We start from the raw sequence: 26,437 nt of genomic DNA on the forward strand, positions 1-26,437 counted from the left end.
GTTTTCCTAGTGCTACATGTGCACTATGAGGCTGTTCCCACAGAGTGGACTGATGCCACATAATCCAGGGGCTTTAAAGTTATTTCAATTCCAGGAATTCTCTATGGACTCCATTTATTATGCCTAAATATAGTTTTTTTTCTTTGAGGAAGACAAAAGTGGAGGAAATCCACTTGCTTCATTTTCTGGCAGAAGGACAAGGTAGCAGAGTGCTTGCTTGTATCAAATCAGGAATGAGCGAATTTCTAGAGAGGAACAGCTGCATGCAGCGACTGTGCCAAACAAAGCATGTCAATGAAGTGCCATGCAACTCTGCTCACTCAGCCAGACACGAGAAGGCACATTAAAAGGGCTGCATGAGAACAACAGTTTACCCCGAGGAACAATTATGCCATATGCGCAATAAAATTAGAGTGGCCTCATACACATCTTGTTATTTGACTTGAACACACATATTCACCATTAATAGTAGCAGATGGATGCTATGATGGCGTGATGGGTGCAGTGACACCCTTTTTTTGTCCTAAAGAAATGTGTAGTTTTTTAAGGGTATACATAAGTTCAGAAACTTATACTACATACAGTACATGCTCTCCATCTCCTACAGTCTTTTAACATGGTTGCTCTTTTGCAAACTTTCCTTGATATATATTATAGAAATCGTTCACCAAGATGTGTTTGAAAAGTGGGAAGCCATGCAGGCTGTTAAGTGTGCCATCATTTTAGATCCACAACAACCAGTTTGAGTTTTTATCAGTTTTTTTTTTAGAACTGTTAAGTTGCAGTATCCCCAGAAGTATTTTAGGCTCATGCAGGTATACGGTGAGTAACCCGAAGTTCTGCCACTCAGAAGGAACATGAACATGATGCTGCCAGGATGCATAGGCATTAAATGGGAAGTGTGGAAATAATGGATTATGACAAATTGCCTTACTGTGGGGGATAACATGTATAATTTGTTGTTGTTAAACAAGCTGACTTATCTGCTTATAATCAACAATGTGTTCCTGTCAGTTTCCTTAATTTGCCTACTTAGATTTCGTTTCCATTTTTTCTAGGAGGCTCAGAAGGTGAACAACCCCGCCAACAATCAGGCAGCTGACAGAGCACCAAAGGGCCCTGATGAGAAGGAGGAGGCGCCAGCCAATGAAGTGGGATGGATGACTTCAGTCAAAGACTGGGCCGGTGTCATGATCTCCGCTCAGACACTCACTGGCAGAGTTCTTGTAAGTTTTCGCTTTTCTGATGGGGATGAACATGTCAGATACCAAATCCAGACACACATACATCAGGTCTTTTTTGACATTAATCGTTTGGCCCAGCCACCGTTAACTAAGTGCAACAGTTTGGTCTTTCCTCAGGCAAAAGGACTGCACATAGTGTTCACAATCAAGTTGGCTTTTGGATAAATCCACTGCACAATCCAATGTCATGTACACGTTTCCTCACCTCAGTTAATTTTATCCTAGCAGAGGCTAGTTGAACATCAGTTGGCTATTTGGCTGGCACTGCCCAGCCTTTTTTGTGCTACAGTGGTTGTGCATGTACACACTTAGATGCATATGAGGAAGATTTGTTAATGTTTGTTAACAATGAACTATGAAGTAAACAAACTCCTTGTCCCGTGTTGCTTTTAGTCGCTTATTTTACCCTCAGAATGTTTAGATATTGCATGTTTCCATAGTTTGGCACAGAATTAGCTGCTCTGTGTAGTGAGGTATCTGTTAAGTTGGATACAATCTTGTTGGATCTCTTTCTGTTTCTCCTGTTGTTTGATTTTTACTATGACAAAGCCTAAAATAGCTTTTAATTTTTAAAAAGAAAAAAAAAAAGTCTTTCCACCAGCACAGTTGCTGATGTTTTCTCCCTATAAGCATACCCATATGTCCTCCACACACAGTCTAATGTCTGAGCACAGAGAGTTAACTATGAGCAGCATGCTACCTCTGCTACTTTTTAGACTGGCTGAGTTATGAAAAGACTTCACAGCACTTGATTAAAATTGAGGCCCATTTAAGTGTTGGGCAACATAGTGTATACACGGTGCTTAGAACATTTATTAGTCCACCATCTGGTGTAAGGTTTATGCCACAGCTGCCCTAAATTAACAGTACTGGTAATGACCAAAAATCAATTTTTATGTTTCTGTAGTGTGGCTAATCCACAATTATGCATAAGGTCTTTAATCGAAATGATATTTTTAATGCTAAGACATAATTATTACTATCCATAAATTTTTCAAATGTAAAGTTTTATAGAAAAGCTGAAAAAAACCTAGAGCACATTATTTTATTTTTTTAGATTACCATGCCCAATTCCAGTTTACTTAGTATTTACTTATATTTCTGAAGATAAAAATGTGTTTTAGTAGTTGAATGTTATGCTTGTTTAGTGTATCAGCTCAAATTTGTGTGTAAATATTTTCATTGCTGAGGTTTTTTTTATAGTGGACTACCACCGTTTCTTTTTCTGGGCTATTGTAATCATTTGTAATAATAATTATGTTTTCCTGCTAAATGAACTCAGTCTATTAAGGTTACAAATGAGCAACATTTGCTGACTGGCTCTGATGTTTATTTTATAATTTTGCTATCATGCTTGACTAATTTGACATCTCAGAGACCAAACTCCTGAACTTGTCCCTACATCATTACATAAAACTGACTGGTTCTCTGTCCAGTTCTTGTGTAATTGGACACCCCCCACTCTTTTCTACCCGTTTCCTTTTCTTGAGTATGGCTTCTTGACAGAAAGCTTTCCACTGCGACCATTTCTGATGAAGTTTCAACGAACAGCAGATGAATTAATTAAAGGGTCATATGCATCTCTAAAGTTGTATGTTGGGTCTTTGCTGGATTTTTTTCCTCATTTTCTAAAGGACATCGCTTTCAGATATTATTTATCTGCTATAGATAGTTTTTTTGTAAAGTTTGCCACTGCTTCTTTTGTCCTCCACTTGTCATTTTTCCTCAAATATTTTAAGGTCAGACTGTACACCAAGCCAACATATGCCAGGTTTTGTGTAATGGCTCTTTTTGGTTATCAATTTGTGGTGCAAAAACACATCTGTTAAATGGTGTCTGTTTGAGATATATATATATTTTTTTACATTCAGCTAAAGAAATAGGAGCAAATTCTGTGTTTTTTGCAACAGACTGCTAGCAAAATGTCTAAAGATATAATTTAAAATTGATTCTTTGTTAAGTTGTCTTTCATGTGTAGACACAAATGGATTGGATGGATTATCCCTGATATCTTTTCTATGCCTGGATGATTCATCAATGTTAAGTTGCTTAACTACCAAAAAGGACACATTTTTCTAAAACAACAGACACGGACTAGACTAGATGTACAAAGAAAAACTTTCAATGACCTTCACAAAGCCTGGAGAACTATTGCTAAAGACCATTTAAAAATACTGATGGGTAGCTCAAGAATTTTACGACAGAACTGTAATAATTAGTCAGGGAGCATCTAGTGCTCATTTTACATCAGCGTATGAAAAGTAGGTGTGTTTTGCACAGACATCTGCTGTGCATCTGTGGATTGAATGGAGCAGCAGTGGGAGTGAGGAGAGAGATGGATCCAAACTAAAATACTGACATTGTTAATGTTTGCTGGAATGTGACATCTTCCTCATGCCTGGTGAGAATAGCTCGCAGTTGAGAAAGATTCAGGCCTTTCATGGGGAAGAAGATGAAGAATCCCGAAGGGAACTGTCAATTTACTAAATGAGCCTCTCTTTCATCACTTCCCCCACTCACACAGCTCCATTGGCATGGACACAGCTCCCTCTTCCCTTTCATCTCCTGCTCTGACTGAGTGCACCCAATCTGCCCTGTATGTACATTGGTGTGTGTGTGTGTGTGTGTGTGTGTGTGTGCGTGTGTGTGTGTGTGTGTGTGTGTGTGTGTGTGTGTGTGTGTGTGTATATGAGAGAGAGAGAGAGAGTGAGAGATAAATCAAAGAAACATATAGGGAGACACGCCAACAGAGAGAAAGACGGGCAGATTGAGAGTAAAACAGAGTGGTTGTGACAGTCAGGGAGAAATAAAGCACCGGCTGCTTTAGAGGGGTTTCTAGCCATAGTGATATCCCAGTGTATCGCCTACTGCGATTTGTGCTACTTGTGCTGGGGCTAATAATTCTGCCCAGCAGGCTGTGTTTGCTTACTTGCTCACTCTAATGATATGCAGCACAACTGAGTATTTACTCAAGTGAGTGCTACGTGAAGGTGAAGTGAGTACAGTATCTTCTCATGTGGGTGGAATTAACATTCGTGGGTGCATGTATGAAAGTATTTCTCAACATGTACTGCATACAGTATAAACATGATTGCTTCTGAGTGAGTTTGTGTGTATGTATGTGCATGTGGGTGGGTAGGTGAATTCTTATGTTATTAATATTATTTAGTTTTTCTTTTGCGGGGCTCTTGCTTTGCCATCGGTGCTTCACTGCAGATTGAAATTGCGATGAGTATCCGTGTACACAGAACCTGGCTGGTAACCATAGCAACTGCTGTGTAGTCATTTGACATTAGGGGGCCGTCTGCCTGGGCAGAGCAGAGTAGAAATATCATGCATGCATGCATTGCATGCACGCACACACACACGCACACACGCACACACGCGCACACACACACACACACACACAGGTGGGATTACATCTTGATGTAGACCTCATTCGGTTCTATCCAGGTGGAAAAGGGACAAAAGCACACTGGGAAGGATGGACTTTGGTAGGCGGAGCCCTCCATCCCCCATTCATTTGTCTGCCTTGATGACTTCCCTGTTTGTGAACAATCAGTTATACCCCCAGGCTTACTGAATTACCACAAAAATTTATATGTGTTGTGCAATAATGAGTCCCATATATTATTTTGGAAGTCTCAGTCAAGTCCTCCGTTAAGGTTAGAAACTGACTTTCATGTTCAGATTCGTTGCCTAAACCTAACCACAGATGGGAGCCTGGTTGTCTCCTTTGTACTATTCATGTGTTTTTTACAACAGAGTTCACCCCAACAAATTCCTGCCAACTTACGGTGCTACCTTCATTCAGAAGAATAAGTTACCTCTGAGCACCTGACCAGTGGGAAAGCAATTGTAAAATGTATTTTGGAGGTTAGGAAACTATGTTGCTCCATACTGTGATGAAATGCTAGCACGAGTAAGGCAATGCCTGTGTTTTTTTTTAAATGATGTGCAGTGACTTTACTGAGCTAATTTGTTCTGATCAGAAAGAAATGTTAATGAGCACACATTCGCCTACGCTACATGGCCATCAGGACCGGACATGCTGCATGGGAATTGATCATTCTGGTTGTTGGCGATCATGTTTTGAAAAATAATCTCATTGGTGAGCCACAGGCTGCACAAGTAGAAAATTGCACAAAAACAAAAAAGTGTGTGTGTGTGTGTGTGTAAGGCAAAGGTGCTGATAATACATTTTTTCCTCATCATAGCTTTTGTGACTTACCCAAAAGACCCCCCCAACAACCCCCTCACGTAGTATATCCAACATGTCACCAACAAAAAAAGATGCCAGTGAGATGAAATGTTGCCTGCGTGAGCCAGTGTTGTTCTGCTGTATGGGTTAGTAGTTATTGTTGTTTAGCTCTTTTTTTTCTCCACACCTTTGTAATACCGCTTTATCAAATACAAACACTAAGTTTGCGTCCAAGGGAAAACATGTATGTTTTTAACACAGTGATTGAAATTAGAAGAGAAGAAAATCACAGCATTTTTAGCAGTTTGTGATGAAGTTTTTTTGATTAATCGACAAGTGGAAAAAGGCTTATGCAGAGCAGCAACTAATTGACTGTACTGTGCACTCAGAAGAATGTGTCCCCCTGAGCCCTTATGAGACAGCTGTCCACGCAAAGGGACAGCGTACGGGAACATAGGTGGAAAAAGAGCGCACCTCCGGTCAGGCTGTGGATAGCTCATCAGTTACTTCGACAACCGTATCATCCCAGTTGTTTTGCTGAAAGACCTAATTAAGCACTCAAGGGCACAACGTCTGAGGAAGCAACTACTCGGACAGCTGGAAATATGAGTTGTGCTACATGAGTCCAGCGTATCATCTAATAGATTCCTGCATTATTGTTACAGTGACAATGTGTGTAATCCCATAATGTTCAACAAAAACAGTGAAGGATTATAACCACTGAATGTAGATATTCCCCCTATCTCCCGGTGCAGTGGATTTGCCTGACACGGTGGGTCCAGAAATAGGTCAGTCCTGCCATCTTTCTTAATGGGATCTTGGGTGGCAACCAGAGACCATCTGTTCACATGGCACGCTCCCTAAACCCTATGGTCATCCCTCTGCCTACCATCCACCCACACACTGCACGGCACTCTGCATATCGACCCCTATCATCTGAAAATACAACACATCTGTTTCTCTTTACAGCTAAGTGATAACACTTTCATTTTAACTAGTGTGACAAATCCACACCTTTTTTCTTTTTTAGCCAGCTCCTTTTATTTAAGCACTTCAGTAAAATCATAGAAGTCAACAGGACAGGAAGCACAAATTTCTTTGAAATGCTTGCTTTCCTGCTACGTAGCTTTTCCTGTGATTGCCCCTCTATTATCTCATTCTTTTCAAACAATTTCTTACTCTGTGTGAGTGTGTCTTTGTGTGTGTTTGTTTCTTGGCAGAGACCAAGGTGAGATTGTGCGTGGTGTGTAAGGTTGCTGCAAGTGTGTTTCACCACGTTTCCATGTGTCCTCAAACATCCTGTTGGGGAGAAAATAAGTGTTCTCTCACACTCCCCATGATTCCTGTGCAGAGAATGTCTGTCATTCACAGTGCTCTGCAAAGTACTTTTCAGACTGGGATTGTTTATGATGCTGGCGCTGTTTGTGTTTACACCCATGTATAAGTACATTTTTGTGCTAGAGGTCCTTGGGCTTGTGCAAGCGCTTCTTTTTTTCGTTTACAGCAGACGTTGGGCACTGCCAGAGACTGTTTGCCTCTGAATGTATGTGTGTGCATGAGAGACGTGTTTGCCTGAGTAGACACAGTATGTTTCTCTGTGCTATATGTGCGTGTTTATGTTCGTGGCGACAGTTTCCCATGTGTTGCTGTTTGTGCTTGCTAATTACACTTCCCTGCATGAATGCAAGCATACGGTTTTTACAAAATTATGTTTTATTTCCGTTCAGGGGGAGCAGTTTACTTCAGTGCTGTAAAAGCTCAATGAGATATTTTTACAAGAAACACAACCGCCCACATATAGACACAGATACTCAGCATGCAGAAAGACTAGTCAGTATTTTGCAAATCATTATCATAATCATTGTATTTTTATGTATTTTTTAATTCATCATTATCAAATATAACTAAAAAATCTAACTTGAAACTTATTACCCAACTCTGCCTTTAAAACAACAATGCTCACAAACTTGTAAATTTCCTCAGTGGGTACTGAAAAGGGGCCGTCAGACATCATCTGTTACATCAATGTTGGAATATCCAGAGAGGCCATCTCTGCAGAAATCATCACACACATTTAACAAATTAGTTTGTTTCTAAATTATTGACAGTGGGCTCAGACACATTTTTTTACCTAACTCCCCCAGTTTGGTGATGTGACACTTTGCCTCAGCAGTGTGTTCCACCATAATGAAACTCAATTTCTGAGCCAGTCTGCTCCTATTCCCCTAACTCAAACTCATACTCCATGACCTCTGAAACCTCCAGGCTATCACCTTGCCTTGCTTCCATTTCTCTCAGCTGTTGGATTAACCAGGCTGCACAGCGTATTAATTTGTCTTTTGCCACAATTTATCAGTTTGATGGCAATCAAATTGGCATTGACGTAAATCCTCTGAACAGTGATGAATGACTGTTTTTGGCAAAAGCAACCTCGGGGGATAAACACGGTGGCAGAGAGATTGGTGTGGAGGGAGCAGAAGGAGTGTGATGTGTCTAGTGCAAGACAAGGTCTGTACATAGTACTAACTGTGTAGGAAAACAAAAATCCTCAACTATGCCACTGGAGACGTAATGAATGTGTTCTCTGTATAGAGAAACATGTATAAGATGGCTACATGGTGAATAAATGACTGCAAATGGTATGACTGTGATATTGATTGGTTGACTGGCCCATAATAAGTAGTCCAGACTCAAATATCTTAGTAGACACCCCTAGTGTCACCACAAGACTGAATGAACTGCAATGAAACATTAAGTCATCCTCTAAGACAGGAGGGTTAAACATAAGGCCTGAGGACCAGATTTGGCTCAGCAAAAACTCAAATCTAGTCCACTGGCCGACTTTGGAGAATATTAAAGATGGCATAAGTTTTGGACTTTTAACTGTTTCACATCTTTTCCTACCGATGAAGCCCTTCTCCATAGCCAACAGATAAACCTATGAATTACCTTATCTACTAAAGAAATGTGTTATTTACAATGGATCCATATGTAAATAATGGACATTTTCTATGAATTAACAAAAAGTTTGTTTTGTAATTACAGGACAGTCTGAACAGACAGCTACCAGAAATTTTCTGTAATTGTACAGATGTATTTCTTACATTTGAAGCCCAAAGATGTGCATTCTTTCATTTATTATCAATTTTACTACAGTAGAAGCACCTTTTTACTGTATGTGTGTAGTTAAACTTCTTTACTTTTTAAAAAGGGGAGTTTCACTCACATTTCGCCCACATAAAATTAGTTTTATATTCCTGCTCTAAGAATTGCAACATTTTAAAGTTCCCTCAAGTTTTTTTCATCTTTATCGCATTTCAGAGTTTTAATTTAGCCAAAACTTTAATACATCTCTTCAAAACATTTGCTTAAGGCATCTGCCACACAAGCCTGGAGACCAGTTGGCTACCAGCCACCTTTCTCTTGCTAGCTGGCGAGTGGTTGCTGGAAGTTGGCTGGCTGTTGCTAGGTGAAACTGGTCACCAAGAGGCACCAACAACCTCCTTGTTATTGCTCCAGGCACCAGTGGATTGCCATAGTCGCCTGTAGTTTGCATCAAAGATGCCAAATTGTCTCCAAGCACTTGTCCCATTTTCCACTGTAACTATGGCCAACCATGGCAATCTGCTCATGACCAAAGCTAGGCAAGCATTTACACCTAGACTAGCAGTGACTTCAAACTCTTTGCCAACTGCTTCGGGAATGCACATTTTTTTCCTTAGTAACCAGTAATTACCAGGAGGTCAGACTGTTCTCTAGGCTTTTGTGACTGGGTCTTTACATGAGCATTTTTAGCAGTTTTGGCATCCTGATGTTGGCTTTAGCTCAAAGCCTAAATACAGCAACATAGAATGTGCTCACACACAAACTCATTATGAAAGGTGATCTATTTTTGTTTTCACTTTGTTATAATTTTAGCCTGCTAGATTTTGAAAATAGACAGCGCTCCTTCTGCAGCTCCCCTGTCTGTTCTAAACCCCTCCTACCAGGCAAACACAGGCAAATTCACCTGCTTGATATGTGCTATAAATAAGTTGAAGTCCATTATCCCTGGTGAGGGTCCATTGCAACACCAGATCTATGGATGCGTTTGCTCTCTATATTACTGACTTCATCTGATTTGAAATAACCTGTAATTATCCACAGTCAAAAGTCAGCTTAAATCCTTAAGGTGCCCAGAGGATGTGTGACAGACTCGGTCCCTTTCAGAGAAATTAAGCTATATGCTGAAAGAGTATTATGTCGAGTGGTGACAAAGAACCATTTGAGTATTTTACCTCTCATGCATACAGTGTTTAAGGCAGCAAACAATTACAAATTAATTATTTTGTAGGTATCTTTGTAGATAGGAGACACTATTGTAGTTGATTTAGATTTACAATGGTGAGATTTAGCTGTGGTTCAGAATTTGTGTTCATACCATTGTCACTGGTCAGCAGTGTGAAGTCAGGTCATCCTGGCTTATTTTTTCCTTTTGGGCTGCCGCCACATAAGAAACATAAGCCTCGTATTGAGTAGTAGAGGAGTGTAGGAGGAGGAGGTGGACGGGGGATGAGAGGGAAAGCAGCGTGTCATAGGAGGAAAGAAAAGCACAAGGATCCCTGCTATCATGCTCTATATTTTCTGATAGTAGACACATTGGTTTATTTAAGAAGTGTACACAGTGCTGTTCATCTGTGTTGAACTTCTTAAATGGCAAATTTACAGAGGACACATTTATTAAATTGTTTAAAATGTACACCGGGGTAAAATTTCTTTTATACCATTCACATTGGAGTATGTAGTGTAGTTATAATTGCTCAATTTCTCCCTTGGCTTTTACATTTCTAGAGCACTAGGGAGAATTTTACATCTTTGCATTAGCTTGTGTCAATTTGTCCTCATGAATGGTTTTCCCTGCAGCCCCCCCTTTAGGCCTATCATAAGGCTTTGTGCGATGACTCATCCTTGCTCGTCCCTCTTTTTTTTTTTTCTCTTCCTCTCTCATCTATTAACCCATCCATTTGCCACCTGCGCCTGTGTTGCTAAAGAGTCGGTGACCTACACCCATTGTTTTGTGCTGCAGCCCCTGCGACCTTTGTCTGTCCCACCTTCCTTCAAACTGTTTTGCAGAGGAAAAGGTCAAGAGAGCAGACACTAAAGTAATGTCTCATTTATCTGGGTGCCCAACCTTTTCCCTATTAGATCAAATTTGTCTGTGACTTACAGGCCAGTGTGTCTGAGACACTGTGGCGACAGAACACATTCATTTTGTCTCTGGTTATTTTTAGTCTTTGTTTTTTTAAAACACTCTGGTGACATTGCCCTTGAAGTGTGTCATAAGGAAATCCAAAATCACTTAGATAATTACAGCAAACCCACTCTAGCTCTTAAACAAGTGGCCCATGCTATTAGAAAATTAAAGCCACAAGCAAATGACTGTTTACTTTTTACAATATGATTATTTATGCTCTGCTGAAGCCTCGGGCTGAGGAGTGACAGGGTAGTCAGAAATGAGATTACATTTAGAGTCACAAGCAGATTAGACTGCAGGCGAGAGACAGACAGGGGTACACAGTCACACAGCAAAGAATCAACAGGGGAGGAAAACAGACAGGCAGAAAATTACGTGGCTATGGACAGAGACCTAAGCAGGCAGTCAGAGAAGATGCAGACATTCTCGTGTTTGTTATTTGGAGACCCTTGTCAGATCTAAGACTGCGCTTCCCCCATCTCATATTTGTCGTGGCTGCCTGGTGTGGTCTCAGGGAGGAGTGCTGAGTCACTCAGTGCCTCCAGGATGACGCACATCTAATGGATCAGAACTTGCAGCATCACAGTGATCCGACCAATTTAAACAACCCTCTTGCTGCCAGACACATTTATTAATTTTTTCTGAAAACAAGATTAGGGACAGACGATGTTGCCAAAATGACCAAAGAAAGAAAATTTCCTTGCTTGCAATACTACTGATAAAACAAATTGAACAAGAGTGAATGATCTCTATTTTAGATGTTCTTTTTAATACATCACTTATAGCTTATTTCAGTGAAGTATTAAGAGTCCTTCAAATATACAAATAAGTTATCTTTAAGTCGTAGATGTTTAAGTTAAAACACAACAAGGAAAGACCTACAGTAGGACCTTCTTGCAGTGAGGTGACAGAGCTAACCTGGATTTTCTCTATATTGTGGAAAAAAGCAATATAGTGAAAAAGGTCACGTTATAGCTACAAAGTGAAGTTGGAGCTAGCTGAATGCTCTCATGGACACCATCTTGGCTGTGTAGTGGAAAGAAAGGGTCCACCAAACAATTTGGATTTTCTCTGTATTGTAAAGTGGCTCCATAGTGTATAGGTTAAGGTTAGCATTTGCTAAACATGCAAAAGACCAGGAGGTTTGAGACTGAGAGGGGAAACTATCTTGTTACTGGACGAACAGCTGAAAGAAGCGCAGAAGGATGCATTGTCAACAACTTAACAGCATATCTGCAGAGACAAATATAGATCACCCTTAATTGAGAAGTACACTCAGTGACTTGGAATTGACCTGGAGATGGATCCAATCGTGTTGCCATCTAAATCACTTCATGCTTCATGCCCCATTCTCCCTGGAGTGGGTTAAGCATTATGAGAATTTCCCAGTGGGCACTGATAAAGTATCACATTATTAACATTCAACATTTTCTTGGTGCAGGCTTACATGCCGCATGTCAATTGCTCTGTGGAGCTGGAACTGCCTCCTCTTCTCAGCCTGTCTCATCTATACATCAGCAGGTCTGAGTCACACAGAAAGTTGGTGTGGGAGTGGAAGGATCAGTAGAGATGGGGCTGACTGATTCCCAACCTCTGCTTTAAAGGGTGGACAGGTTATTATTGCAGCAACATCCATGGCGGAAGATGGATGATGATGGTTGTACTCCTCCTAAAACTGACCTACATAAAAAGAAGCTGTCACATAATGGGTTTATTTTGGCGGGAAAAACACCTCTTGTGCTGTGCAGAGCTTTAGAAGGTGCAGGATTAAGTGTGAGATTTCCATGTGTAGCCTCTGTATGACATGCTTCCTTGTTTATTTTAAAAAACAACAGCAACTTTCTGACCCTCCTTTGATTCTCATAAAAGGCCTGCTCATATATATGGTTTCAGGTTCATCCTGAATATGCTGTTGTCACTCGTGTCATGTCAGTGCTTCTAATTGCTTATTAGAGGAGTCAGCTCAGTGGGGACCATCTGCTAAGGCAGGTTTCAGATCCGTTTACCCCCACTGGGATTCTGTTTCCTGGGACGGGACGGCCACAGAGTGTCCCTAAAAGACATCACCTCCAGAGCCCGCCACTTACTGCTCAGAGTTTCCATGAGATCATTAGGGGATGATCATAGGTGATGTAACAAACACAGGAAAGAAGGGAGGGAGAGGAGTGTTAAGGGGCAGGTGAAAATGAGACATACAGGGAAAGGGACTCCCTCTAAAAACTTTAGAGGGAGAAAATATTCTTTCACAAATATTACATAAGCTTTATTTGGCTGATTTATATGTTTGTGTTATTTTAGGCTTTTTATAGAGAATTTATAAAAAAAATAGGACAGCCTCTTTGCAAAAGAGTAAAAAGCAGTGGTTGGTGAGAGACTGCATTCACATTTTTTTTTGGTGTCTAGTACTGATTGCAAGTGCTTGTGGTGACCAGTTGGTTGCCCATAGGTTGACCGTGCAGCATCCTCAACCTCTGGACTACTACTGCAAGGTGATCACACAGGTCACCTGGTGGGAGGCAATCCATTTGGGTCTGATTCGGACTAACTGTAGTCACTCTCAAACAGGCTGGTGAGGCAATTAATAGACACCTAATTTATGAGCGCAGGCTGATTCAGCAGTTTAATTGCTGCCTGTCTGTGCCAATCAGCGCAACTTGTTTGCGCCATTAAATAATGAAACACACAAACCTGAGTTACAGAGATTTGTGGCAGACAATTTACTGTAAGTTGTGTTCAATTTAATGCCGAAAATCATGACTTAATTTGCAGCTGATACATGTAAGTGTTGTGTTTTCTTTCTTTTTTAATTTGTCATGAAAAAAAAAAGAGATGTTAATGAGATGTTAGTGAAAAGGTCAAAACTGTGCCAAAATTTCAGCTCTGTCCTGTTGCTCTTTACTTGGTCCTGGGTGTTTAGTGCAGAGCCCCGCATTCCTGCTTAATTGAAGAGCAAAGAGGTTCCAGTGTTTAAAGCTTTTAGTCACATTTCTACATAAAAATCAGTACACAAAGAAAACATCTCTGCATGTCTTTTCACAGCAGTACATCATATAGTTGTTAAACACAGATTTCAGGTTTTTATGGGGGAATAGTTTGTACAATGTAATAGAATTATTTGTCCCCAGAAGAGTTAAAACTAATATTGTTAACATGATTTTTCTTCAGTCTCTTGCATTTTGTTTGAGAAGAGGTCGGCCCTTAGCCCTAGGATTTTGCCCTTCTCCTCTGATACATGTCGACACTTCTGATTTAAATTTGCAATTTATCACATTTAACCATGAGAATCTCACAAACAGATTGTGTGGGTCAAATATGAACCACTTCAGTTGAAAAGTGACAGCAAACTAACTCTGTCTTATTGTCGTTTTCTTCCTGTTTTACCGCCACCTTGACTCACTCAAGCTGGCTTGAAGACAGCAACTGACTGAAGAGTGGTCTAAGACCATGTCTTTGATGCATCCATTTCAAAGGCAAAGGTTGCACAGTCACAGTCATTTTGGTCATCAAATAGTCTCCAACCACTGTTTTCCTTAGTATTTTTTCATCTTTAGGAACCAAGGTGTTAATTTAATTTGTCTCCTCCTCACCTGGCAAAGACACACTTATAATTGACTGCATGCATGAATAATGTAGGGAGATATTTTCTGTTGTTGTTATTATTATTATTATTATTATTATTATTATTATTATTATTATCTGATATGTGAATGTGGGGACAAACTATCCTTCAGGTAGCTCAATTTCCGTCCGTCCATCTGTCCTTCCTCTTGCGCTTATCCAGAGTCACTTATGGACACCCTTATATTAGAACATTGTGTTTAATATAGACAAACTTTGATTTGCACAGAAGTCCGGTAACACAACACCACTCAAGTTCAGATCTGGCAGGCTGTTCCTCTCAATAATGCCCCTCCATGTCTCAGAAGGCTGTGTGGCAGGTGAGTGTAGGACCCAAACGCAGAACTCAGAGGCAGCTTTATTCCTGTGACTCAACAACTAAAAAGGTACAAAAAACACACCAAAACAAAATATAAACTAGAAACTTGGACTTTTGGAAATGAAGAGCTCACAACTTGGCATAATGAGGGAACCTGCAACAAACATGAGAGCACACAGCTAATGTGGATGACGCGACAACGAGCAGAGGAAGACTGAGGGCTTAAATGCACAGAGGATGATAAGGGGATGGGAAACACAGCTGAAACTAATCAGACATAACGAGACTGGGAGGAAGCAATACAAACACACTGAACACAGGACTAGAGATTATCAAAATAAATATAAATAAATAAATAAATACATATAAATACCCACCCGAGCCTGCCGGCTCTCAAGGGCAACTTCAGACTGAGACAAAGCCGGACTCCCCTGGGATCCCTGGGACACACAAAGCCCTCCACCACGATAAGGTAGTGATTCACAGAGAAGTAAACTGGGATTGCCCCTCTGTGAATTCATGTAGTAAAAATCATGTGAAAAAAGCAGGTGGGAATAAAACAAACAAACAAAAATTTTTAATAAGCAGACACAGAGGAAGAAAAAAATCACGCAGCAGGTCTAAGCTGTTATCAGTGAAAACTATCAAACCATATTATGTACCATTTTCTTACATCTATCTAATTATGGACTGGTTCTTGAATGGTAAATGGACTGGTTCTTATATAGCGCTTTTCTACTCATCTGAGCACTCAAAGCGCTGTACACAACTTGTGCATTCACCCATTCAGACCCATTCGCACATCTTTCTAAGTGCTTTATAGCTAACATTCACACACATTCATACTCCGATGGATGCATCGGAGAGCAATTTGGGGTTAGTATCTTGCCCAAGGATATTTGGCATGCAGACTAGGGGAAGCCAGGAATCGAACCACCAACCTTCCGATCAGTAGATGACCTGCTCTACCACCTGAGCTACAGCCACCCCTAATTATATAGTTATGTTAATTTAAAACTCTATTAAATGTATTAAATTGATGTAATTCTGTTCATACCTGTATTAAAAAATATGAATGACTAAAATTTCTCCTCAAAAAGATCAATTAATTAGAAATTACATCCTCTTTTTCCTCCAGTTACGTCAGTTTCTTTGGAAATATTCTTGTTGATAAATTGACTGCAAACCAGAGGCTAGGGAGAGATCTATCACTGGTATACTGAGATGAAGTAATGAAAGCATAAAACTCCCTCTGAAAAAGGGGCTAAAAGGGCAGACTGTCCTAGCCTCTGAAGACTGAATAATGCCTTTGTTTTGTGATCCCTTTTTATTACTTTGCTGCAGCTGCATGCATTTCTCTGGCACATTGCATTCACAGTTATTCCCACAAGTGGCATATCACCGTGGCAACATCTCACATCTCTTATTCACAAGAATGAGCTTTGTGCCCTCCGTCTGTCTCTGTTTTTATTTCTCTCTCTGTCTCTCTCTCACTCCTTACCATCCCTCGGTGCCTCTGTTCTATGTATCCATTTTTTCAATGGGCTGGAAGGGGCATTTCAACCAAATTAATAATTACTTGTAATTACTAAGTGATTCCTGCCTTTTTGCAAATGGGTCCATCCTTTGAGTTTATCATTAGAAACTCAAAAAATACTCAGGATGATACAATTAACAGGAGCGCAAATGCTCAGATGGTAGATTCCATATGCAACACTGAATGTGGGGTTTTTGCTAAAAATAAGCAGGATTGTTCTCTAGCCCAGAAGACTGTCCATAATTTATATATAAGTCATTCATTTCTCTCAGGTTTGAGTTTTCCATCAATCTCTCTTTATATGAACATGGGCCAAAGAAACGAGGTGATGATTGGTTATGTGTGCGTTCATTTCTTTATTTATTTATTGTACTTTTGAGCTGGTATTTGAGGATGCGTGGACAAACTGTGTTCACTGACAGTAGTTTTTACGTTTTCCTGTGCCAATGCGGTGATTTCCACTACAGAAACATGTCTGTTTTCAATGCTGTGCTGAATGAGAGAATCTAATATTGCTATTCAGTATTAGATTCTTTGGGCTTGTGGCTCGGTTCTAGACATTTCTCTGGATTCTCTGACTCTTTCATTCTTAAATTATTGAACAATTTACCCACACAGCCTTTCATGGAGCTGTGAAAGCTGGGAACACCTCTCCACTTTTTTTTTCTGAAAACCCATCTTTCTTTGGGATGCTATTTTTAGCGTCACTTTGTGTGATTGCCAGGCGGTGCATTAAATCTGTGATTTGTTAAGGGAGACAAAACCTTTTTAATGTTTTCCCTAATTTGTGATGATATTTATTTGAAGTATGACCTCTACAGTGATAACATTCTTAATTTGTTGTTTGTTTTTTTTGTGTAAGGATATTAAAGAAAGGTACCTTGTAAGAAAATGGCACATAATATAGTTTGAGTGTCCTTTATGTCATTTCTTTCTTCCCCTCTTACTGTTTATGGAAATATATTTTGGTTGTATTTCTTTTCTTTTTTCTTTTTTTTTTTTCAAATTACAGGACATCAACTCTTTCCTCTTTTCCCTCATCTCCATAATTTTCCTTGTAGCTGCGCTGATCTTCTGCTTGTACTCAGGCTCATACTGAGCCTGCTGGCTTTGAGTTTTAGCTTTAGCCAGTTTGCCTTTGTTTGCTTCTTTAAAATATCTGTGATTAGGCTTGTTGAGATGAATATGCTTGTGCTGTTATTTTGGCAAACTTTGTGTCCTCATTTATGTTTCGACACTAAGGACAAGTGCGCTTGCAACTGTTTAGCTGAGCTGCTGTATACATGAGGTTGACTGGCCGAACACAGAAAATGTTCGCTGGCCTGTAGATCGGTGCTTGTGTATTTTGAACGTAACACTGACAGCTTTCCGGGTAGCACACGGCTGACTGTTTCCCCGAGAAGCATGTTGGATAATGAGTATTGTCATGATGCAAATTAATAGTTAATGTAACCAGTGGCCTATGATCAGAGGTGAAAGGTGAAAGTTGTACCAAGTGAATATTAAGGTAGAGTTTGACTTGAAGTGTATTCTTAATGTTGGGGCTGCAAGAGAAACAGCAAAAAGTTAAACACATTATATAATTTATAAATTAAATAATTAATGGTATTTCTTTGTTTACTTATGATTATGGGGGGAAAATGGAAAGCTCTCAGTATTTTTAGATAGTTCTTGTGAAAAACTGTATTTAAATTGAACTTTCTGAAATTGATTTTCATTTTCTTAGTTGGATTAGCTCTTTTCTGTAGAGAGTAATACTTATCTTAGGAATAAGCACAATTTAACTAGAGTGCAATTAATAAAAATACCCCAAAAGGGAAAGAAATAGAAACCATTAGCAAATTAGCCTTCTGTTCATCCCTCCACATATCTTAAGTGTGTATATAAAAGTGTGAATAGTACAAAAATTGAACAGTTTCTAATGTTACAAATCTATTTGAAATATTATATGACGTTTTAGGATGTTTTGGCTCTCCAGACACCTCTGTTTGTTAAAACAGCTGCCACCTTTATCCCTCCTGCTGGTGGGTGAAGGTATCAGAAATGTGTTAAGGTCATACATGATGGTTCCAGGCATCCACCCACCTCATTTACTTAGCTGGACAGGTGTATGTAACCCTTGATCTTATGTGGCAGAAAGCAAACATGGGTTGGATAAACTCAGAGACTGCTGCTCTGCACTTTATACTTGACAGCAAACACAGAATACTAATGCAGCTTTCCCTTCTCTGTGAATCCTAGTCTCATCTTCTTTTTGCTGAGCGTGAGCATTCTGCCTTATCACAACCCGCTACGTTGTTAGCAAGAAAAAGTGGATTTTGTCGCGGATGATAAACTTCTCATTAACCTTCAGGAAATTAAATAAAACCTTTTTTAAATTAGATAAAGATCATGTCACTGTCGCGTTTCTTCTGAGATGAAACCCTATGTACCTGACGGGAGGTTGTTGGTGTCATAAAAAGGTGAATTTAAGAAAAGGAAAGAAAAAAATAGGTTATTGAGCATGCATATAGCTATATGGATTTATAATTTGGTTGGTAGTTATTCCATTTGCCTTATAGGAAAGGAACATAAACTTTTAATTCCACGTTTGGCAGGACTTGACTGTCCCTCTGGCAGCGAAATGCGGTATGACATTTTTGGAGGGGGATAAAAAGGTTCTGCTGGATTCTGCATTACACATCAGACAAAGTAATTGCTCTGCACGCATTGTAACAGAAATTGGATTGGTGTGATAAAGTTTTGATAATATTAACTGTGACAGGGATAATTTATGCTGTAATTTAAGGTACATAATGGAACTGTGTGGCTGTAAGTGGTGCCTGGACAAGTGTCTAGTGACCTGCATATATTATGATGAGACCACAGGGAAAAGACTTTTAGTATTCACACAGGGAACTTTATTTCTTGTGATTTGAGAGTGATCTATTCAGTGGTACGATGGGAAATCATACCAGTTATGTTAATGCCACATTAGCTATGAGTGGATATGGGGCACAGTTAGACTCTTAACAATGCTGAAATTAAGGGATACCCATATATTTCTGCTCAGAGATTATGCTCAACAAAATCAGTCATTTCACTTTCACCAATTAAGATTCTGGTAATACTACACTACTGATGCATTTTAATTTGTCACACCATCTGCTCTTTTCTGTCAGACTTTATTTTCCTTTTTTCTGCTGTCTATCAAGCTACAGATCTACCGGTAAACTACCTCCATGCAGACAGTAAATCTGGCTTTGAATAGAACATCTGCGAAGGGATGAATTAATAGCAGTGACATGTCACTGCGCTTCTCGACTGCTCCTTACAAAACCAGGGAAAATCCCCTCAGATTTGTGTCTCATTTTCTGATTATTGTTTGGAAACAAACACCGAAAAAGAAGAGACCCACTCAGTGTCATTTTGTCACTTTGAAAGGATTCCCAGTATGGAAGAAGTCTGAAGTGAGGTCTTGGGGGATATTAAGTGTTTCCTTTTGATTGAAGCTGCAGGGAGTGGGGAGGAAGATGACTTTGACATGATTCAGTCTGAGGCCAGCAGGGGTGCACGAGTCACCAGAAGTAGAAATCTTATTCAGTAGTGATTCATAAAACTTTACCTGTCTTCATTTTCATGAATGCAATGACCTTAAAAACTAATTTATTACACATTAAATCAGAAGGATTGTAAGTGGTCCAGGATCAAGCCCAGACAAGCGGACTAGTTGATTGATAAGTCTGTACTCCGACTCCCCATTAATCTCACTTAGCACATCTTAAATATGAGGTGTGAGCAAAAAGTCCTGAGAACAGGACCATAAGAGTCAAAAGCCAAAAAAAGCAATGACTGTAGTGACTCCAGCTCAGGGGCATGTCCAATAAGGGGTTGGACTTTACTGAGGATTACTGATGTACTTGTACTTAATATAAGTATTTCCATGCGGTGCTGTTTTCTTTTACTCCACTACACAGTAGTTTGTCCTATTTATTTGAACTTAAATTCTTTTGCTGACAAATTGCAATACTATATCTCAAGCTACAGAACAATACATACATTAAAATCACCAGCAGCTCCAACATGAGAGAGAGATGTACATCAATAAATCAGTAATTATGATCCAATAATATCATGCATATATGATTCATAAAATTGCCATTCTACATGATGAGTACATTTACTTTGGGTACTTTAAATATATTTTAACTATACAAGCTTTGCACTGTTTAGCTACTTGAGTATGTTGGTAAATGTTTACTTAGGTAAATGCTACTTTTAGCTTGGTCGCACCAGCGAGTGGGTACGTGTACTTTTTTTTCCGCATTACAAAACAATTCTCAAACATAAGAGACCGGTCTGGTTGGTTTTAGGTAGTCACCAACCAGTATCTACTGTAGGGCCGTGTGACTGGGCCCCAAAGAGCAAGGCAGGGAGAATACTTGTCATTATTCTGATCATTCATCGGATTAGGCACAGTTAATTGCTCCACAGGGGAAGACTTAACGTGAACTGTGATGTGTGCCATCTTGAGCCATCTTAGAGCACATCAACAACGCAGGAATTTTAAAAAATATGAGCACACAGTCTTCGCTCATCACCCGCACCACTCGCCAGATTTGACTAGCTGCAACTTTGTCCTCCCCTTCTCAAAGACATTCTGCTGAAAGCCCTGAAAATAACCACAGTGTTGATTAAAAAGGTCCAGAGGTGCATGAGCTGAGGGCATCATACTTGAATTTGGGCTCATTTAAATCAAACAAAGAACTTCCTTATCAAACCTCCCTGCGTTACTAGTATCAGGTCTTCTTTCGCGCACTCAGCCTCCCTGCTTGTGTTGCAATGAGTCAGACTTGCCACCTTAGACATAGTCATGACAACTATTCTTGTTAACCTTGCAATTGTGTGTTAAATTAGTCTGAACGTTTAAGTGCCCTGTTAACATAATGTGTGTAGCCTAAACAGTCTAGCAACAGTGGGGGAGTGTTGTCACTGTGTTGACTCAGAAAAAACTTGGCTGATTAGACAGAAAAGTAACAACTTCAAAGGCTTGGAGGTGTTACTAGAATAGAAAGTGTCGCAGCATCCACCTATCCATCTATGTGTCTGTGCATCTATGTGCTCTCTCTGTCTATCACCATAATTCACTCCTGAAACAGAAAACAAGCCTGTTTATGTTTGCAATGATTTCAGAATGAGGCAGATCATTCAATAACCTTTTTATCATGTTATTTAAACGTTCATGTATATATTTTTTACATTTTTTGCAGGCTGAAGTACTGTATGCTGAAGAAAAATCGAAACCTAGGGAATTCAGTGAGGAAAAAAAATGTAATAAGGTTTCAGATGAGAAGATAATTTCTGGAATGAATGTTAAAATTTAAGTTTGTTTTTCTTCCAATATACCCAGAATAACTACAGTTTCTTGTTGAGTGCTAACATTGTGAAAGCTGCTTTTTTTGTACTTGCAATATCTTGTGCTTCAGGTGTACAAACTCAGTCTGTTTCTGGATCGTGTCCTTGCAGTGTTACCCTCCATGCCTGAGGCTCTGGTTTACTCGTGGGCTGTTGCACATTTATGGACACTCGACATTTCCCAGGGGCTCGGGGAGAAGTCTGTGGACCTGTGATACCTAGCAGCAAAAAGCCACACTTAACCTAAAATATATCAGTTTGTTATGTTTTGTTACTTTTTTGTAGCGTCACCTGAACTATGATCTGCCACTCAGTTAGTGCCGCTGTAAGAGCTGAACAGTCGCATTTTGCTGAAAATAATATTGCCCTCTAGCTGCCATACGTATGTATGGTTACGAGTATGGTAACGCTCAGACTGTGAAGCGTTCAGATGGAACCACCCATAGGTTAATGTCGTAGACTAAGAAAGGATATGATGGCTGATTGAAAAATATCCCCCAACCCCACAAAAACACTGTCAGCACCTCTTTGCAGTCCGGTCACATGCGCTCATCTTCTCTGTGCTGGCACAATCCCAGTAGGGCTCCTACCTTCTGTCTCGTAGACATACTCAAAGGTTGAATGCTTGGTAAGGTTGAACACATGATACACATGCACCCTCTCACACGCACACATCCACACAGGTGAAGGCGTGCAACGACACGTACACGCTGTGGCAATTAAGCTCTTGCTGTGCCTTAGAGGACATGCTCTAATATTCTCCATCTCTCCACGCTTCTTTCTCTTCAGCTGCTCTCGCTTGCTCTCATTCTGTCTTTGCCACAAGCCATTTTCTGCCACCTCTTAATGTTCCTTATGTCCCACAGGGGTGAGGAGCTCTCTCTAATATTTTCTCATCCTTCCATCTCCTGTCATAATCACCTCCATCTATTTTCTCTCCTTTTCTCTTTTGTCCTTTCGGTATTCTCCGAGAACATGCAAGGTCATGGTCACTCCCGAAAAGGCTGCGATTAGACATAAGATGGGTGGGGTGCCCTTTCAGTACCTAGAACATACTGTACAACTCACATAAGCTAATCTTTGTTAGCGGCGTTTAATTTTGCAGTTGTCTGTCTCTCATAGTACACAAGTAACACCTCCCCAGAAAATCTCTTTTTATGAATTAATGATGCTGTAAAAGCTTTTAGGGAGATTTTTCAGAAATGTTGTCCTGTGAAATCTGTAACGGATCCCCACGGGCCTCCTCTTCATCTCCCACTGACAGATGCTCATTTTAGGATCTGTCACCCTGTCAGACCTGAAAGGCTTTCCTTCATAACGACCCCCTTCTCACTCTCTCCCCCTGTCAATCACTGTTTCTGTTGCCTAGGTACGACAGTTTGTGGGCATCTGTCTCTTAAAGGCCACAAAGGTTGAATGAAACCAATTCCTAGGGTTGTATACTGATTTATGAGAGCGCATTTGTTTTCGGGATTTGAAAACAACAACAAAACAAAAAAAACGTTGTGGGGGTGAGCAAGTTTATTTAGAGTCGTTTCTTGGTGTTATGTAAGATGAAATAATACACCATATGCTGTCTGAGAAATAGGTAGGATTTCATATTAGAGCATTAGTAGTTAATTCTCAGAATTAGCAGTCAGTAGCTATAAGCATTATTATATAAGCATTTCTGTGTGTTCCAAACCCCTACATGTGCCTCTCTGAAACAATTGGGCCAAATAGAAATATAAAAATACCGGAATATTTAGTATACAGCTAATACTAATTTTAAACTTGAAGATTTGTGCGCATTTATTATCAAAATAGTTGACTTGCCGTTATTCGTTCAATCCTTGCAGCTCTAGATGGCTCTAAATCTGTGTGATCGGGTATTGCAAAACATGCCACCAACAAATTAAGCGTGACTATGCAGAATTTGGAATGCAGAAATCTAACTCTTCTTGTTGTGGCTTGTTGCGGGCTTGCACCTGTTCTGTTGACATCGCCAGAGTTCATTTTAAACAGAGTCAGCGCTCTGAAAGTGTTACATTTCACACCGTGTTTGTATTTTCATGCATCAAAATTGGGCAGAGTCCCGGCAGTGTCACATTGCCAGCTTTTGCAATGTTCAAATTTTTTTTTATTTATTGCTGAAGACATTATGGCTTTGGCAGCAGGCAAAAGCAATAATGGAAGAAAAAGTATGAAGTGGGAAGAAAGTATCGTTAAATTCAGGGATGTGAGGAGAGTGAGATGTAGATTCTAATCTGTAATTTCACCATGCACTGCGTTGTTTTCAAACTTTCCAGTGATTTATTGGAAATGGGCTGAGTCATCCCCATTTCTCATGCTTTTCTCTAATATATCACAATATTTGAGACTTCTGCAGGGAGTTTTTACAGACCCTACGATGTTATCTACGTTAGTGGCCGACGGTGTTGCCAGCATTTTGTGTCTCTGTGTAGTGCATTATGTGTTGATTACCATGCAAAGTGCCCTGGTGGTTTACGTGCTCTTTTTTGTGGTCAGCTTGTTGTGATTTGGCGCTATATAAATAAAATTGAATTGAATTTGTCCCTCTACTTTTTCTGCTTATTCGTACATTCCCTCACGTCCATTTTGACAGTTCTCCAGACATAAGGTCTTTTTCCAACATTGCTTGTGATAGTGTATGTAACAGAATAAACATGTAAATGCTGAAAATCCTACTTTTTTACTTTTCATGGCTTTAAAAGCAAAGTTTTTTGGTGGATGAATGATAATGATTATTCTTGAAGGACATGTTAATGTCCTCCAACCAAGTCTCTATTCAACTGTTCCCCAGAGACCCCAGAGAACAGCTACTGTGTGACCTTGGATGGTAACACAAATTGAGCTAGCTGTGAGAGCGAGTCAGCGAGGACGAGATATGAGTGGAAAGAAAGGAGACAGGATTGTGTTGCCTAGCGCAACATTTAGAGCCAGCAGTATTTTTCCCTACTCGATAACAACCAGACAATTCAACCTCATAAAACCTCTCTCAGATTCTTTTCTTTAAAAAGGAGCTAAGACGTATAGCAACTGTTAAAAAGAAACAGATGTACACTAGACAGATGAGAAGTATAAAACATTACTGAGATATTCTAACAGTAGTGGTAGACATTTCATTACAGGGGACTAGATGTAGTTCAGTACTCAACTCCTCCATCTCCTTCCCCAATAGATTTGACTAAAATAAACTCAGTCTATAGTGGATTTAAATAATGGAAAAAACCCCAGACACACACTGATGCACAACTCACTCGAGCTTCAGCTCGTTTGCAGCCTGTTTTTTGTCCTCTGTGCCTCTCTTAATTTAAACTTATACAGTGGAGAAGAGAGTATTATAAAAAATAAACAGAGCTCCAGCTTTAGAAAAATAAAAACAGTTTTGAAACCGCATTTAATCAGTAAAATGCTTTTCTAGTGAAGGTGGCAATTAGCAATCAGGCCAAGGGAAAGTCTGTTCAGAGGTTAGCTATCAACAGACTAATCATCAGACAGTGTGAAGTGGACTTTCAGTCCCTTGAAAGCCTAGAAGTAAATTGCTTTAATTCAAGGTTGCCTCAAAAGCAAACCAAAAAAAATCGGACTTTTGGTTTATATTTTGATTTCAGCAACGTGCTGCTAATTGCATTGAGGCTCTTAGGTCTCTTTCCAGTCCGTTGGTCATAATCTGAGCCTTAGAATTTGTTTGGCTCCTGTTGTTAATAATCACGTACTTTCCGAAGCTGCCGGTGTATTTGATAGGAACACGCTGGCGTGAATTGGTATGCTTGTGGCACCTCTGTTCAGTCTCACGGAGCAAATCAGTAGTCTGGGTTGAGTTATGCAGTCTGTGGCTGGAATATAGAGTGCGGTGTTCTGACAGGGGATATCACAATGTGTGCTGATGTATGGGTGTATGCCATCAAAGTTTAATGGAGGTTTCCTTTGTTGACATTCCCTCAGAGAGAGGCTCACACTTCTGCCTCACGGTGACATACGATTCTGCTTCCTAGCGCATCTCAATCTGCATTGGCACCATAGATCCGTGACTGATAATGTAGGAGTGGATGTTATGAAAGCAAACACTTGGGATTGATGCAAATGCTTGCTCTGCAGTGCAAACATTGTGACAAGTTGATGAGAAAGGGAAAGCTATAGTGTTGCATCTCTTTTCTGTTTCACTGACAGGTCAATTATTCAGAGAAAATCTGTATAGAATATGAATTAACATATAATGTTCTATATTGTTTTAAAGTCTGTTAAAAAAAATACAAACCATATATTGTATGTGTTTGGGGATTAAAACCATAGAAAAGCAGAAACTCTACACTGGATTGGCCAGAGATTTTCTTGGCTGTGGACCTCTGAAATCCTTTCTGGCTGAGGCATCAATCACACATTTTGGAGCTCTTCTTTCTGGCTAACCCAGCGAGCCAGGCTGGATTAATGAACAAGCTTATCCTGATGCCATACAGTACTGATGGGCATTCTTGACTTCCCAAAGATGTTTCCCACTCATGTAATCTTCGGAAACAAAATAGGATTCCTAGAAACCCTTCATGACACCCTTTATTGTTTCAATTATCTCTAGAAGCTTACTAGCATACATGAATACATGCAGTGTTGGGGAGTAACGGAATACATGTACCGCCGTTAAGTATTTAAAATACAAAATATGAGTAACTGTATTCCGTTACAGTTACCATTTCAAAAGGTGGTATTTAGAATACAGTTACTTTGTTGAAATAAATGGATTACACGGCGGTACTTCCCTGTTTCATATTGTGGCGGGTCAGGACTGTTTGGGTTTTGTTTGACAGCTACGTTCTGTTGCTCTAGGCGGCAGCGTTACGGTTGCCATGGTTACAGGGTGACGCTCTCTCTGCGTGTTTCCTGGGTGAGAGAG

General features: G+C 39.9%; 1 protein-coding gene and 1 long non-coding RNA gene across 25 annotated transcripts in view; both read left to right on the top strand.

The window, feature by feature from the left end:
* Window positions 1–26,437, top strand: part of kcnma1a (potassium large conductance calcium-activated channel, subfamily M, alpha member 1a) — a 150,160-nt gene that overhangs the window by 44,260 nt on the left and 79,463 nt on the right. For all 24 annotated transcript variants that reach the window (XM_085183750.1, XM_085183751.1, XM_085183731.1 and 21 more), the window contains exon 2: window positions 1,059–1,226. In XM_085183750.1, the coding sequence (XP_085039876.1) occupies window positions 1,059–1,226 (168 nt within the window). The remainder of the gene's footprint in view (window positions 1–1,058; window positions 1,227–26,437) is intronic.
* LOC146505469 (uncharacterized) lies at window positions 1,233–24,578 on the top strand. The gene is made up of 2 exons (XR_014877786.1): window positions 1,233–2,839; window positions 3,155–24,578. It is a non-coding gene; the product is annotated as an uncharacterized LOC146505469 (long non-coding RNA).

The sequence above is a fragment of the Neolamprologus multifasciatus genome, chromosome 13, assembly GCF_963576455.1.
Source record: "Neolamprologus multifasciatus chromosome 13, fNeoMul1.2, whole genome shotgun sequence".
Lineage (NCBI taxonomy): Eukaryota > Metazoa > Chordata > Actinopteri > Cichliformes > Cichlidae > Neolamprologus > Neolamprologus multifasciatus.